Consider the following 15,234-nt stretch of genomic DNA (forward strand, 5'->3'; position numbering starts at 1 on the left):
AGTAAGCATAAGGAAGTTACAACACCACTTTCCAAAATCTCATATTTAATCTAGTCTCTGGGTGATTTTTATGGTAAAAGCATGCATAGTAACAGATGTACTGGAAGAGCCAAGACTCAAAGTACCCCTAACAGCATTGCATACCTGGGTATCTATAAATGCACACTTAAAACCAAACAAAAAGGTTAAACCTTTCAATTGTCACCTGCCTACAGGACAGCAAAAAGACTCCCCTCGGTCAGTTGTCCTGTGCCACCTAATGCACTATTACCGTTATTTCTTAATCCATGCACTAGTTTTAATCTCCATGGAAAAGTTAATACAAAAATAAGAAACTTGGCACATTTGCTCAAAAAAGAATATCATAGAGAGTAGTCATTTACTTCATGCCCATACTTGTTAACTTTTATATCTAAATCTTTACCTTGAAACAAACCCTCTGCAAAGTGAAATGCTTAGTTACAGGCTAAAATTGTGACATTAAAAATAAACAACTTTAATAAGAACACATAGTGGCATACACTTGGGTGCACAGTATCCACATTTGTCAGTAAAGGCATTTATTTGGGGTTGTGGGAAAATTCTGTAGTGTTTACTATTTTTAACCCATAGCATAAATTCCTTCCTGCAATATAATCTCAGACTCCAGTACAATTTTTTTAAAACACTTCTGCAAGACTGGGATGTTGGACAGCAAACTGGCTTACTGTATGTACTGAGCAATTAAAACCACAAGGGCACTCTGGTTGCAAGGGCTAAAAAGGACAGAAGGAAAGGCCTTCTCTTTAAAGATAAGTTGTTCATGAGGAGTGTTTCCTGCAAGCAGTTTTCTGTGCCTGAGCGTACCACTTCTGCTTATAAAGTGTTGTGAAGCAGAAGGAATCCTTGGGGACTGAAGAGATTTCAGTTTAAAGGAAAAGTGACATTCAGAGAATATGATGTAAGACTTAATGTCTGACACTAAGAAAAAATTGCTGTTGCAATCAGTATCTTTTGCAAGCTTACTGCCTTGATGACTAGCATTATCACCTAAGCTCTACATTGATCGTCAAACTTCAAAAAGCTTAGCCAGGTTCTAATCCATAGTCAAATACTTTATTTTGCTTTGGCTTTCCAAACAACACAGTTTTTAACGTACAGTTCATGTGCAGCTGCTCCGATGGCCTGCTCTTTACAGGAAATAGAAACATCAGCCCTGATTTGTTCCCTTTTTCTGCTGCCCCAAGTTCATATAAAACCATTATTAAGTGTTGCTGTCTCATGTTCTACAAAAATAAACATACATGATTTCTACACAACAAATCAGCCAAAATATTGCATTTCCAAAGCCAGAAAACCCAGAAATATACTTTATTCTTTCACTGTCTGATGTGGTATTTATATCTACATTTCCATTCAGCTGTAGTCATGGCACGTTCTTTATATAAGTGCAGGAAGCCAGACTACTTGGCTGCACAGCGATGCAGTCTTAGCAACAAAGAATTATTTAACAATAGGGAAAAGCAGTAATCTCAAAATAATAAAATTGGTCCCTGCTTTCCCTCTGTTTTCCTCATCAGACTGGCCAAGATCAATCCTACAGAAATAATAATGGGTTTCTTAAAAGAATCTGTTTTTGCATAAAACCATGCCTCCCTGTTACCGATTTTATGTTGATACTTCACCAAAACAGTCATTACTACTAGAACATAATCAAGAAACAAGGGTCACTGCACAGTGCACTTGATCCTTTTGGAATTTATCCTAAGATTCACCAGATAACTTTCCCTATCTTTAGTCTCAGGAGCACAGCTGGGATCCTCCTACTGAACAGATGCATCCTAATGGGATAAAACAAGAGGTACTCACTACTTCAGTAACACATCAGGTCTGAGATGATTAATTTGGTTTTGCTCTTTTCTTTGGTCATATAGGGATGAATTATTTGACACAAAAGCCCATTAGTATCTTGCATCAATTAAATTCCAAAATGAAAAAGTACAACAGTCTACTTCAGTCAAATTGACAGTGAAGGGGAAAGAGGACATGTCCACTTTACTACTGAAAGTTGCTTGTTACTATCAGAATTATCTCCATCTTAATGGAGCTTTAATTGGCTAAAAGCAGACAGGACAGAGCAGGAAAAAAAATGAACCAAATTATCTAGTTTCTAAACTTGTCATTTCATTAAGGAAAGACAAAGGAGCATTTGTTAAATATAGTGCAGACCAGCTGAGAGCCTCAAGTCCAATGATTTTGGTGTCCCCTACTGTAAGTTCTACAGCAGAGCTGTCCAGACAAATTTTCAGACACACAATTCTAGTTTTCAATGTCAGAACTATTAAAGCTTTTGAAAATGCTTTCTAGGGGAAAGGCTAATCTATGTTGCTTTGGACAAAGAGAAGCTATGGGATGGTACAGCTCAACAACATAAAGGCAGAGATCAACACTAAATTGCCTCAATGAATCAAACAGCTAAGAAGATATTAGAATTAAACAAATAAATAAAAATCTTTTCTCAGAATTATCACAGAAGCCTGGCAGAAACCAGTGCCATACTTCTTGCAAAACAGACAAAGGCTTGATAACAATTAACACGTCAAAACCCAAACCGAAACACTATTCAAATCACGTCCTTTAGCCAGTCTCTTAATTGAGAAAACAGTTTTCCACAGAATTATGCAGCCTCTTCACAACCGTTGTGTTCACCAATGGGAGCTACTGATCAGAATAATCAGTGCAAACCATCCAGTGTGCTTCCAGAAAGGCTGCAACTGATGATTTCGTAAGAAAATTCTCCTTGAAAGGACAGCTGCACAAATGCAGCAGTAAGATGCTCAGCTGCGCTCCAGACTGTTCCTTTTGTTTTACCAAGCAAAAGGCACAGAGCAGCCTCTAAGAACTGTAAATGCTACCAATTTTTAAGTGAGAGAGGAAAAGAATTCTCTTGGTGCAACACAGAGGAAAATCTGCCAGACACCAGGCTGCTCCCAAAGGAACCCCTCACACCTTTCAGGCAGGAGACTGCATTAAGAGGTGAAATTGTGTGCCACAGATGAAGAAGGGTACTTCAGATGAAATTCTGGGCAATGCTGCAAGACTATAAGGTATCCAAAAGAGGATATCAGATTTATATAGGCTGAGGGAATATAAATTACTTGGGGGGGTTCTGCAGTTCATGAAACAACAGAAAATTTGGAGGGCAAATTGGCATATTCAAGCCACCATCACCTTCCGCCTTTCCTAAGCTGAGAGTTCCAACCAAAGACAAAACACAAAAATCTTACTTCAAGATCTCTTCTCTACTTCAACTCAAAAATCATACTAACAAGGCTACCTTATAGAATTAGAACTCTTTTTTTTTTCTTTTTCTTTTTTTCTTCTTCAGTATCACTGTAATACACCATTCAATCAATAATGGAATTCAGGGGTTTTGATAGTTCTTGCACTTACCTTGAGTCCACGAAAGCTGCCTGGGCTTGTTGGGGAAGAACTGGAGGACTTTGTAGATTTTGGGGTGGATAATTGACTGCTTGGGGTTCCATTAACTGGCCAAAGAAATAAAAGCAAACAAATGAAAGAAAAGATGAATAAAAGTCAAAAACTCTAACTTGCTTTTAAACATAACATATGTCTCTGACAAGTTATCACTCAAGTCTGCATACAAAGACCAAAACAGGCTCCTCAGCATTTAGGAATAAATTATGCGCTTGCATGCCACACAACTGCACCCCCAAAACTCACATGGCTGGATATAGGATCAAGAAGACACACAAATATTGCATTGTCATTCTAGAGACTGAAAAGGTCTATTCTGTCCTTTGCCAGTGCAAGAGCTTCAGGCAAATAATAGCCACAGCCTTTTTAAATTATATCATCTATCGTGATATCGTGCAATAAAATATGGAGAGAGAAAGTGTTCATAAAGACATTTGACCCTCCATCTCTCCTTTTTGGATCAATGCCTTATTTTCTAGGTAGAATGTTTCACAGAACACAAGTTGTACAACACAAACAAGAAGTATGAGCTGTTTGGATGATAAAGAACTTAAGCAGTAGTTCAGAAAAATATTGATTTAGGGGAAAAAAAACCCAACAAGGTAAAAGCTAGTAGGTTATTTCTGAACTTCCAAGAAGTTCAAGTGTCTGTAAAAACATACAATATCCTTCCTCTTGACTGCAAGAGTTCATTCATTTTAAGTCCAGTTTTCCAGAAAGGCCTGATACAACATCTGTTATATCTCTAGTGACTTGAATATAACTTACGTCAGTGCTTGTATTTTTCTAAAAAAAGCAAACTGATGAATTTCATTATGCAGACAGAATAGCACACAGTTCATCATACACAAGTACGATGCAACGTTATATGATGCGACATTATTTCCTCTCTAGCTGAACCTTATTTTTCTTGGGAGAGGAAAATACTAGGCAGAAATCTAAGAGCTAAAAAAGGTTTCATAGCTGATTCATGGTGAAGAATTATTTTTTCAGAAAGAAAAAACAACCCTGGCAAACAGAACCTTAGCTTCAAAGTAAATAACACTTACACATGCACATATTCTTTACACGTTCAGAGGTCTGTCCTGGGTTACGCACCACTTCTTAACGAGCACTATCAGATTTATTTTACAAGTGTCTATTAACCTAGTACCCTAACATTTTCTGAGTGCTGAAGATGCCTTCTAAATCCTATTTTTACAGCCTGGATGGTTCATCTGCCAGTAGGTCAGGCTGACTGCACTGCAACTTCCACAACTCCCTGTTTGTCACAAAAATTTCTTTCTCTGCTGTGTGATGTTAAGATATAAATAATTAACATTTAGCTACAGAATAAGTCTATCTTGAAGTCTGATAACCTGGATTTACATTCCCAGATCTGTTACAGGACTAAGAGCTTAGTCTTTTCTACTAAAAGTATTCAGTATGTTTAGGATATTTTTGTCTTGACTTTAACAAGGGTTGCCTTTAAGAACAATAGGCAAATTATTTAAGTGTTTTTTTAAGAAGCTAAAAATATTTAGGATTATATGTCTCTCCTGCAGCCTTCTTTTCATCACTTTGTTTTAGATAACCTTCTTGAAACCCAGCGTATCAATGCATCCTTGTTTTATAAAGAATTTGCAAGTATGATGATGAAAAAGCTAGTGAATGCTATCTTACTGTTTTCTGCTTCTCGCAGATACAATTTGCTCTAGCCATTAGAAAAAATACTGAGCTGTAAAGTTCATAACCAAAAATGAGATACTGAGTAGAAGAATTTGCTTCCAAATGACCAACTCCTACTACATGAGGAAAAAATTTTTGTTTATTCACAAATTCTTTTTATACAGCTCACAGAAAGGTCACCATTTCCTGAACACGACCATTGAGGTCTACGCTATAAGACATCCCTTATCTGTCTCTAAGTCACTACCATCCTTTTAAGCATTGACAGAACCACTAAACTGTACCTGTGAAACTGGATAGTTAACATAATCTTCTTCCCTCTCATAACTGTCTAAGGAAGAACATCCCAGCCTACACCGACAGTACTCTAGCTCTTTGCTAATATGTTAGATATGCTTGGCAGACAAGGGTGGTGTTCTGGGCCAAGGGTGTGACTAAATGACATCCAGAGGTGCCTTCCAACTTTTGTCCTACTATGATTCTACAACACATGGTACGTTCTTCTGAGGATCCTATTTTAAAGGGCTGTCTGGAGATACAACTTTGCCAATGTCTTCTGAGATCCACTGCATGCGAGCTGGTACACAACTGCAACAATAGTAAAAGCTGGAATTGGCCCTCTGTAGATGTAAAAATTTTACATCTATAGGGAGTCAGCCAACTGCTTGTGCTGGTTTTGGCTGGGGTAAAGTTAATTTTCTTCATAGTAGGTAGTATGGGGCTGTGTTTTGGATTTGTGCTGGAAACAGTGTTGATAATACAGGGATGTTTTTGTTATGGCTGAGCAGTGCTTACACAGAGTCAAGGACTTTTCTTCTCCTAACACTGCTCAGCCAGTGAGTAGGCTGGGGATGCACAAGAAGTTAGGAGGGGAGACAGATGGGACAGCTGACCCCAACTGACCAAAGGGATATTCCTTACCATATGATGTCATGCTCAGCAATAAAACTAGAGGGAATTGGCGGGGGAGCCACTGCTTGAGGACTGGCTGGGCATCAGTCAGTTGTTGGTGAGCATTTGTTTTCATTTGCATCACTTGTCTTTCTTGGGGTTTATTTCTCTCCCTTTGTTATTTTCCTTTTCATTAGAATTTTTTATTATTATTATATTTTAATTATTAAACTGTTCCTCTCTCAACCCACAAGTTCTCTCACTTTTACCCTTCCAATTCTCTTCACCCATCCTGCTGGGGGTGGGGAGTGAGTGAGCAGCTGTGTAGTGCTTAGTTGTTTTTGGGGGTTAAACCTTGACACTGCTATTTCAGACAGCAGTACTGTTTTTTCTTTTTTTACTCAAAAAACACACAAGCAATCTGTATTCATTTTTGGCACAAACTTGTCTGTTGCTATTGAATTGCTGTTTATTTAATGTATATGCAAAACTTACCTTTCTTATCTATTTTCTAAGTATAAGTTATTTTGAGGGGTTTTTTGACATGTATAGCTGCCTGAATATAGAGAAAAAAAATTCTTCTCTGTTGTTCTTTAAGTAGTACATATCAGGCTACAATTCTTTAGCATATTGGAATGTTGAAAACTGAAAAGCCTATGAATACCTTTTAAACTGTTAACTTCTAGTATGGTCCAATTTACTTATCTGCTAATCAAAATGCACGTTACTTGTTGTAGAGCTACTTTCACTTTGAACTGACGGTTCAAAGAGGTTTCTTGGTGTTTTAGAGCTTAGGCTGAAATAACACAAGAAAACAAAGGAAGGTAAGGAACTGCAAATAAAATGAAAAACTATGACACATGTTTTTGCACTGCTTTTTTCAGCAACTCTTACCCCTGTCTTTTTGCACTGGCTGAAATGTTCTACTATAATATGTTTTAGAATACACTTACAAATGTATTGCTCTTCAGAATGCTCCTCTACTTGTAGTCAAATTATACCTTTACAAATTTAACTTTGACACCATGAGCAGCTGTCCAACAACTATAAAGCATCATTTATATTATTTCACTCAAATGAACTACTTCAACAAAAAACCTACACCCATTATGTCTCTGGTTCACCAAATGCAAAACGTGTGTTTCAAGCTTGAAAATATTCACAAATACAGTGAAAAGAATACAGGTAAATGGAAAGGGAAGAGACACACTAGTGATACACAGCCATAATAGTAATGGCTCACCTGGGGATTTTGCTGAAGAATGAGCACTGGAGTAGTGGCCACCCCTCTTTACTGTACTCATATATTTGACACAAAGGAAAAAGACATTAAGGAAAGAAGTTATTAAACAGCTCTGAACATGCACGAAAGGAAGAAGGGTAAATAAAGATAAGTAAAGACTACATGAGAAAAAATGGCAAGTAAATAGAAGGATAAACACCAGACACTTTGGATAAATTTTTCAAATTAACCTAACCAAAGGGATGTCCAAGTAGAAATAAGTAAGGAAACGACAGCACTGACTTCTAAATACTTCGCATAAAATTCACTGTTGATAGATATTCCATGTGATCTCATTGGAGTTAACAGGATTGCATGAGACGTAGATCAGTTGTGAAACTTGCCCTTCATGCTACATTTGTCTTTGTTATTACTGCGATCCTTCTTTGAAGCTTTTCAGTTAAATATTCAACCTTTATAAACAGATGATAAATATTCCAATTTGCAAGAACCCAAAGACATAAAATTACTTTAACCAGCATCAATTAAGCAAAACAAATATTGATATTGAAATGACAATACGGAACATATGTTGCAGTTTTATGAATAGACACACAGGAGCTTACATGTATTGCTACATTCAAAACAGAGCATTGTATATTTACATATTCAATGATTTGATTTCAGGGCTACTTCTCCCAGTCTGAGGGAAAAAATTCCTTAAGTTTTATTGTATTTAGAAACTAAATGCAGAGGTAAAAAAAGGAAAAAAACAAGTTTCTCCCTTCTATTTATTTGTATAAAAGTCTCAATGGTTAAAACATATGGCATTCAGCCAAACTGCTGGCAAAAACACAATGTGAACCTTTCTTTAAAATTACAGGAAGCACAAGAAGAAGAAAAATTTTCTCTGTTAATGGGCAATAACATTCCAGAACATCTCCTAAAATTACTTGAAACACCAAAATCCTGTATTTCTGACAATATTTACCTTATGTAGGAGAAACCTGTCAAATTCAAAACACTTAAGGGTATACTCTAGTTCAATGAACATGAATTTAACCACATAACCATCCTGTAGTTAATAAGCCTTCAAGAAAATCAAGTGCCATGCTGAAAACATATCCCAAACGTACAATTAGCACAAATTATTCCAGTGTTCATAAACTGAAACTTTTTATGCCTATTAAAAAATAGAAACCACGTTTCTTCTCAGGATTCAAAAATAAATGCAAATTTTATTATAAATTAATATTAAATCTATGAAACAAACTGAAAAAAACATTTCTTCACTCAGGAAACAAAGCACGGCACTTGTACTTCAGACAGAGCCAACAGGTTTTTCACCTCATTAAACAAATTCTAAGTTTCATGTATTTCACGTGTTCAGTTCTTTCCTAGAAGTAGTACCTGAGGCAGGTGATTTGCTTCGACGTGAAGGTCCTGGACTTTTGGACCCAGTATGCCTCATGCCAGATGATCGGGAATAAGAGGACTTCATAACACGGCATTCTACAAAGCAAGCAGATAGAGTTTTGACTACAGTTCAATGTACAGGCTTCCTCCAAACACTACTGTTGCTGTTTATTATCCAGAAAATGAACATCAGTATTTTCTGAACATGCTTGCCCAACTGAATAAAACAAATTTATAAGAACACCTCAGAACTTTAACCTACATGCCATACAAACATATTTGAGCTACTCAAATGCTGTATGTAACATTCTGCATGTAATATTTCTTCATGTCTTGAAGCTGGATTATTACTATAATTCAAGTTTGTACCTATGCACAGCTGAAAGAGTAAAGAAGTCAGCTGATGCCAAGGTTCTTCTGATAATTCAGTAAATCCTACACGCTGTAATAGCAGCTTCATATAGGGCAACTGCACAGCAAGCACCATTTACCTTCTTTTGCAAGAAACTAATGTTGTGACCATTTTTTAGTGAGGTGAAAAAGTCTATTGTTTCCAAAAGGCTGAGACAATAGACTACTGCCATTTACCATTAAATAAAGGACAACCTAAACGGGAAAGGAATCAATAGGCATACATGCATTGACATTTTGGAAACATGTTAATTCCTACAGTTAGCATCCACTACAAATCACTCCCAATGGAATCATATAAATTTCTCTCCTAATTTTATCTCTGTATTCATCACTACGATGTCAATGCCATCATTATGATGCCACATCCAGAGTTATTAGAGGAAGCAGGGACCACCAAAGCTGAAGAGACAAAGGGAGAAAATAACCCTCCATCACTTGGTTCTCAGAAAGGAAATAAGGCAAATTAGTCTGTGCATGGCGTAATGCGAAAAGCAAACTTACGGCCTTAAAATCTGCAAGGGGAATTATGATTTTGCCCAGACTGGGATTTGCAGTGTGAGTTAATACAACCATGCTCTTCCATTCCTGCATAAGAATAAAATCATACCTTAGCTAGTCTGAAACTATGTTTGTAAACATACCCTTCTTGTCACCTCCACACTAGCTGAATCAACATAATCAGGCAGTTCTGGAAAAGTAGCATGCTGGCAGTAACAACAGAATGGGAGCCAGCGGAATTCTCCATCCATCGAAATGTATGGACCAGTGGTTAGATATATACCTATACTTCTTAATGCAACTAAAGATTTTGTAATGAAATTATGGCATTTGTAAATATCAGAAAAACAGCTGGTGCTTTTGCTTTCAGTTACCTGAGAGCAAGACAAAAAAAACCCCTCTTATTCACAACCTGAAGCTTCTTTACCACAGATTAATTTTTTCATAAAAGAAAATCAGGGTGATTCTACAGCTGAATATATAGGCAGAAAAAACATGTCTAGTAGGGTCTGTAGCAATAGGACAAGGGTTAATGGTTTTAAACTAAGAAAGGGTAGAGTCAGACCAGATATAAGGAAGAAATTTTTTATAATGAGGGTAGTGAAACACTGGAATAGGTTGCCCAGAGAGGTTGTAGATGCCCCATTCTGGGAAACATTCAAGGTCAGGTTGGATGGGGCACTGAGCAACCTGATCCAGTTGAAGATGTCCCTGCTCATTGCAGGAAGGTTGGACTAGATGACCTTTAATGGTTCCTTCCAACCCAAACCATTCTATGATTCTATGAACACGGAGAAAAAAACAACATATATATGATTTGATATTCCAAGCCAATTCTAAAACTCCCTGGTAGAGGAAAGAGCTTTTTCCTTGAACTTACATTATAAATTTTCTCTTTATAGAAAAACAACTTTCGTAAACAAGTTAAATTCATGACCTGTCAATGGGAGACAGCACGGGCACAAAGTCCCAGTTTGTCTCATCTCCTTCCCCACCCAGCATCCCCTATAACCTCACAATAGAAAGAGGCTCAACACTTGGTCTATAGCAGGCAAGACTGGAATGTGTGAATTGTCTACCAGAACAATTCAAGACCTGAAATGAGTGTGGTTACAAATGTGATTTTTCAAAAATCTCATGAAGACAGCAATATGGACATCATCTTATAGTCACAGATGTCAAAAGTGAACGTTTTTAACAGATTTTAGATCCATGACTGAACCTTTTAAAGTTCAATGCTGTTTTCCATGTAACTTTTGGGACAGGGTCTGCTTTCCAAGAAAATAGATCAGGTTTGTTAGTGCATTTTAACAGACTTAGAGAGTCCAGATGATGGTTTGGAAAAATTTTTTAATTCATAGGAAAATATAATCCCATGTATATTTTCCTAAATCGCACAACTCTTGAGGATTGAACAGGGGAGGCAGGGATGCGAAGAGTTCTCAATGAAGTTGACAGTTTCAGTGGGTTTAGGATGTACAGTCTTACCGCTGTGATCCAACACGAAGTCATCCTGAGCATATCTGTATTTCTCAGGCCCACATGCAATGAAGACGTCATCATCTCCAAAGAAGTCCTGCAAGCATGTCACCTTGACAGCAAAATATACAAAGCAAAATAAACAAATGCAGTACTTTCAAATACTAAATCTTCAGTTAGTCAGCAACAATAAGTTTGTGTTTTCCTTTTCACAGTGATACCATAAGGTTCTTTTATAATGACAGAAACACTCCAGTCTCAAGTACTTCAGCTCTCCCAGTAGTGCAGGAAATCTTATGGTCAAAAATGTAAAATATGACTGCCCCTCACCTCCAAAAACACTTTCTCTTACATTTAACACCTGTATTTTTGCCTGTAATTACACACACATGCTGTTGACTTTGACAAGACCAGCTATAAACACTACTCAAATAGCAAAGCTTCTTTTATTCTTACATTAATTGCTTATGGGGAAATCTGTTGAGTTAAAATGATTGCATCTACAAATTTATTTTTTTATGGTCTGAGGCATTTAATTGCCATGTTTTAATGTCCTGTTAAAAAAACTTAATTCCCTCTTTTATGAAAAGGTATTCCATGTTCAAGAAAAAAAGAAAGATAGAGTCCCTTCCATGCCCTTTGCAGCTCTGTCTGTTCTTAACTGTCCCAGCAATGATGTTACAATGTATTTCAAGAAGGATGGGGATATCAGAAGGAAAAATGTTTTAGACATTCTTTAAAAACACAAAACCAAAGACCATGAAAAAAAACTCACTTCTCAAAAGTCAATAAAAGTCAGCTTGTGAAGGAGCAAATGTCTGCTTTAAAAACAATTAAAATCAAAAAGATCACAACAAGGAATCCCACCAAACCTACTCCCCTGTAAGAAAAAAAAGTGTCTGCAGACAGAAAGCTATTTTTTGAACGTAAACAGATTAAAATTTTACTGTATAATTGTTTCCCTATTCTTTTTACCATTGCACACCCAAATGAGGTCTGGGAATAAAAGCTATGTAGAAAAGAAAAGTTAGAACCATTTGGTAAAATCATGTAATTAAAGAGGTAAAACAAAAAACTGCTTTCAGGGAAACAAGCCTTTTTTCCTTCCCAGATACCTGCCAACACCATTTGCATATTTTACCCACTGTGATCATAGTAAACACTGGCAGAACTACAGGAAGGGCTCTCTACTGCCTGCAGTAGCCTGAGAAACACTCAGAATATCAATGACCCTCCGCTCTCTGCAAGAACACCCACGCGGGGCATTCACCAGCAGCGCAGTTGTCATGGCAGCTAACCCAGGAATAACAGCCGGTGCCCTTACAGCAAAATCCTCACCACAGTGCCGCATGCGGTACCCAGCATTTGTGTCGCTGTGTTCTGCAGCCAAAGGACTCCAGCCATCGCCAAAATCCTTTTATTGTTATCTCACCATTGCAAAGACAATCTGCTCTCATTGACGAGAGACCTGTTCAGCTGTACTTGAAGCCGCTGCTTCTAGTTAACCAAAGAGGCAGTAATAACTGGATTCAAAAGGATGTACAAATTTCAGAGTTTAGCTAACATGGGATTTATTCCTCTCTACTTAATAATTCTACTAATAAGAGGACTCATTATCATTTCCACAGATTTCAGGAATACAGCTAGCAACCCCAGCCCACCAGTACAGGAAACGCTGTGAGAAAGCTTTCAGGACACTCACCCCAGTAGCTGTGCGGGACACTGGCAGAGATGTTCTGTGAGGCACAAGTTCCCACGCAAAGCCCCCCAAAAATGGGTGCCATTTCCACAAGCTCTGCCTACCCATCATTACTCTACTCATGCCCCCAATGCCCTTGCAGTGCTGTTTTGAGCAGATTAGAGTTAAATGCTGTGGTTTAGCAGAGCCTAAAATTAATCTTTCTGTTCTGATTGAAAGCCTCCCCCTCACCCCCTTAACCCATCCAGTCTAACATCTGAGCTGAGAGTAAGAGAGGAGAGAATGACAGGTCTCTTGTCAGAGCCTGGGAAATACACAGGGATATAACTGCATGCAGCATCATCCTTTTGTTGTCTGCAAAGCAATTCTACAAAGGAAAGGTCAGATCTGTGCCCAAAAGATGACAGGAGTGCCCTTAGAAATGCACCTTAGAACCTTTTGTAAATGGCTATTGAGGAGGGGAACAAAGAACCTTAAGAAAGGTATTAATTTCCATAGGTGCTTTCCCACATGTTCATGTACATACAGTTTCCCCAGGCAAGAATGCATGGGAGTAATCATGAGCACCAGTGATCAGATAAACTGCTGGAGGTGGAGCAACGGCACCTCCACCTTGGAGCTCAGGCTAAGGTCAGCCTCTCAGTCTGCTCGCACACTGTGTACCCGACCTGTGTGACTTCCACCTGTCAGTCACAGACCAAGACAGACTTTAGCTTACTGTAAAAGATACTAACTACACTTATAACTAGAAGCCAGATGAATGCAAGTATGAGTGTGGTGGGTTGACCCTGGCTGGACACCAGGTGCCCATCAAAGCTGCTCTATCACTCCCCTCCTCAGCTGGACAGGGGAGAGAGAATATAATGAAAGGATCATAGGTCGAGATAAGGACAGGGGGATCACACCAATTATCGTCATGAGCAAAACAGACTCGACTTGGGAAAATTAGTTTAATTTATTATCAATGAAATCAGAGTAGAATAAAACCAGAAAAAAAACCAACTCTTAAAACACCTTCCCCCCACCCCTCCCTTCTTCCTGGGCTTAACTTTAATCCTGATTTTCTCTACTTTCTCCCCCTGAGCAGCACCAGTGGACTGGGAATGGGGTTGCAGTCAGTCCATCACACGTCGTCTCTGCCACTCCTTCCTCCTCAGGGGAAGACTCCTCACACTCTTTCCCTGCTCCACTATGGGGTCCCTCCACAGGAGACAGTCCTCCACAAACTTCTATAACACGAGTCCTTCCCATGGGCTGCAGTCCTTCACAAACTGCTCCAGCATGGGTCCTTTCCATGGGGTGCAGTCCTTCAGGAACAGACTGCTCCAGTGTGGTTCCTCCACAGGGTCACAAGTCCTGCCAGCAAACCTGCTCCAGTGTGGGCTCCCCAATCTCCACAGGTCCTGTCAGGAGCCTGCTCCAGCATGGGCTTCCCACAGGGTCACAGCCTCCTTTGGGCGCATCCACCTGCTCCAGCGTGGGCTCCTCCATGGGCTGTAGGTGGATATCAGCTCCACCGTGGACCTCCATGGGCTGCAGGGGGACAGCCTGCCTCACCATGGTCTTCACCACGGTCTGCAGGGGAATCTCTGCTGTGTTGCCTGGAGCACCTCCTCCCCTTCTTCCTTCACTGACCTTGGTGTCTGCAGAGTCGTTTCCCTCACACATTCTCTCTCCTTTGGCTGCTGTTTGTTGCACAGCAGTTTTTTTCCCCCCTTCTTAAATATGTTATCACAGAGGCGCTACCACCATCGCTGATGGGCTGAGCCTTGGCCAGCAGTGGGTCTGTCTTGGAGCCAGCTGGCATTGGCTCTATCGGACACAGGGGGAAGCTTCTAGCAGCTTCTCACAGAAGCCATCTCTGCAGCCCCCCTGCTACCAAAACCTTGCCATGCAAACCCAATACAATGAGAAAGATTTACACAGATGCTTGCTATACTCCAGCAGTGAATACTGGAAGTCCTCCTTCTCCCTACAAATAGTCCAGACTAGCTATGCATAAAATATACAAGAAGAAAAAAAATACTGGAAAAGGATATTCAACAAGAAATAAAGGTCTGCTACAACTTACCAATCCCAAATAACCACACATTATGAGGTAAGGGAAGTATTTTTAAAACCAGGTTCGTGGTTTAGTAGTGGACTTGGCAGTGTTAGGTTAATAGTTGGACTTTATGATCTTAAAGGTCCTTTCCAACCAAACGATTCTATGGTATCTTCTGTTTTCCTAAAACTTCAATCTAATAGTTATTGTTGTAGGTCTTTATCGTAATAAAGTCAAAGGAGCAGCTCCCAAGGTGGAAACAGATGCTAAAATAACAGTCTTAATTTCCTACAGAATTAAAATTAATATATATGCTGCAATTAATGGTAACAGGTTTTTTTTGCTCAGTTAGTGTGCAAAAAACTATTAAGGGAAAGCTGAAATGGATAAATCATTTGCATAGGATTTTGAATGCTGCAAGTCCAC

The 15,234-nt window shown here is 38.8% G+C and overlaps 1 protein-coding gene across 5 annotated transcripts in view; it reads right to left on the reverse strand.

Moving 5' to 3' along the window:
- The window catches only part of DCLK2 (doublecortin like kinase 2), an 87,564-nt gene that overhangs the window by 31,072 nt on the left and 41,258 nt on the right, over window positions 1–15,234 (reverse strand). For 3 of the 5 annotated variants that reach the window (XR_011048361.1, XM_068402800.1, XM_068402802.1), the window contains exons 3-6: window positions 11,075–11,177; window positions 8,669–8,770; window positions 7,280–7,330; window positions 3,433–3,527 (exon numbers count right to left, since the gene is read on the reverse strand). Coding sequence is in view for 3 of the 5 variants with exons in the window: in XM_068402800.1 (XP_068258901.1) it covers window positions 3,433–3,527; window positions 7,280–7,330; window positions 8,669–8,770; window positions 11,075–11,177 (351 nt within the window). In the remaining 2 variants the exon portion in view is untranslated. The remainder of the gene's footprint in view (window positions 1–3,432; window positions 3,528–7,279; window positions 7,331–8,668; window positions 8,771–11,074; window positions 11,178–15,234) is intronic. The other 2 variants (XR_011048362.1, XM_068402801.1) reach the window with 1 other exon arrangement.

The sequence above is a fragment of the Nyctibius grandis genome, chromosome 6 (genome assembly GCF_013368605.1).
Source record: "Nyctibius grandis isolate bNycGra1 chromosome 6, bNycGra1.pri, whole genome shotgun sequence".
In the NCBI taxonomy this organism is placed as follows: Eukaryota; Metazoa; Chordata; class Aves; order Nyctibiiformes; family Nyctibiidae; genus Nyctibius; species Nyctibius grandis.